Here is a 1,996-nt window from a genome sequence, read left to right on the forward strand (position 1 = left end):
TTCCCTTCCTCAAAGAAGGTAACTGGATTAGTCAGGCATGGTTTACCCCTTGGTAAATCCATAGTGACTGTTCCAAATCATCACCATTTCCTTTGTGCAGCTGCACTCCTAGAAGAGAAGCACAAGCAACTAACTTCTCTCCCAAGACCCTCATCTTCATAAAGCCTGTTATGAAATTAATACAAGACCAACATTCATTTGTTGAATTTTACAGGAAATGGATCACATGTATAAAATTAATTTGGACAGTAATACATTCATTTGTGGCCATGGCAGCACCAACCACAAAAGTCCTAAAAAAATAAGACCAAGAGAAATAAGAAAATATTAAAAAGAAGAACCTGTATTTGTGCATTCCTCAATTCTGGTAATTCTCAACCAGATAGTCAAAGTCTATAATAAAGTCTCCTACTCCCCTCCCCCAAACTACCAGTATTTAAAGCTGACTAATTTATAGAGTGAGTTTTGCCTATTAGTTCTACCTAATAGAGAATCTGGATGGTGTATTCCAGATACAATCCCCAAATGCTAACCTTTGGCCAGCAGATCTGTGCTCTGTCTGTGCCTCACTTGCACATGTGTGTTAGAACTTAAGAGCTGCAATTCCCACCATCTCTAATGCACCATTTTTGCATATGACTGGAAAATCAGTGATGATTAGTAGTTAAGTTTGTTAACATGTGAAATTTATGAAATAACTATTTGGAAAGATGGCAGAAAGAAACAAACAAAAACAGCACAAAGCCTGCTTGCTGGACTCTCAATAATTGTTTCCTGACCTCATACAATGCTTTTTATCTTCATGATATTCAGAGGATGAAACCAGTAAATTACATAGGAGAACTGGAATTTACATCAGCATGACAATAGAGATAAATCACATGAGATATAGTGCTTGGCAATAAACAAAACCCCCAAAGTTTCACTCAACTTTGTCCATCATTCATTTCATTTTGTAGTGTGAGCCATGCAGAGAATGAATGCAAAGAAAAGCCATCTAATTAGTTAAGGTAACTGCTTTCTATAGCCTGTTCACCTTTTCTGAGGCAACTGAAACCTCTGGGCACTGAACAGTAGGGAAGGTATTTTAAAATCAGGAAGGCTTTACTGCTAAAAGTAGATTATCCAAATAAATTAGCCTTCAAGAGAGCCTTACCGGAGATCCAGACCAGCTTCTTTCCAAAGTATGTCCATCAAACGCAACATCTGGAGTGTCAACATGTCCTGTCGGAGATCTATAAGGAAAGATTGACATTTCTCAGTCTGTTGTAGACAAACTTCCTAATGTTTATTAGGTCTTCAGAAAAAGGTATGTAAAAATATCAAGCCTGAAGGTTAAAGTGGGGTTAACCATAATTATAGCGTCATGAGTGATAAAGTCTAATCTTTGGAACCCAGTCAGAAAAAGATGCTTCATTTGTTTGCCAATGTTAGAGCAAACCACATTTGTATTTATACAAATACAGAGTAGCACAGTTTAAGTGCAAGTGTGAGATTGAAGAAGGGAAAGGACAAATACTTAAATGTTTAGCATTGCTTACCATCACCATTTTTAAAGATGATTCCTACAAGATCTCCTCCAAACATTTTATTGTTGTACACTATCCATAGAGGCTTCATTTTAGAATCCATGTATCTACACTTCTCAACACTAAAAGAAAATACAACAAAAGTTTTAGTCAGATAAGAATAATTTAACTGAAAAGGTCTAAACATTGTTCAAAACACAAGAGAACACACAGACTTCCAGTTTGGAAATACTTACATGTTACCTTTGCTTTCATTCTGCTACTACACTACGAGTGCTTAGTTAGTTATGAACACATCTCCTATAGATCTCCTATATACCACAACTGGCATACACATATCTAATGCTTACATTAGGCACCCACAGTTTCAGAAATTTTCTTTATACCCATCAATTTTTAGACGTTAAGTGCTGTTAAAAGTTTTAAAGGTTTTTGTGCTTATTTTTATAAACAGAAGCCAGGAATGC

General features: G+C 36.1%; 1 protein-coding gene across 1 annotated transcript in view; it reads right to left on the minus strand.

Moving 5' to 3' along the window:
• The window catches only part of PIK3CB (phosphatidylinositol-4,5-bisphosphate 3-kinase, catalytic subunit beta), a 36,583-nt gene that overhangs the window by 8,229 nt on the left and 26,358 nt on the right, over positions 1-1,996 (minus strand). The window contains exons 16-17 of the mRNA XM_010005076.1: positions 1,542-1,651; positions 1,157-1,235 (exon numbers count right to left, since the gene is read on the minus strand). Of these exons, the coding sequence (XP_010003378.1) occupies positions 1,157-1,235; positions 1,542-1,651 (189 nt within the window). The remainder of the gene's footprint in view (positions 1-1,156; positions 1,236-1,541; positions 1,652-1,996) is intronic.

The sequence above is a fragment of the Chaetura pelagica genome, unplaced genomic scaffold (assembly GCF_000747805.2).
Source record: "Chaetura pelagica isolate M959 unplaced genomic scaffold, ChaPel_1.0 scaffold219, whole genome shotgun sequence".
In the NCBI taxonomy this organism is placed as follows: domain Eukaryota; kingdom Metazoa; phylum Chordata; class Aves; order Apodiformes; family Apodidae; genus Chaetura; species Chaetura pelagica.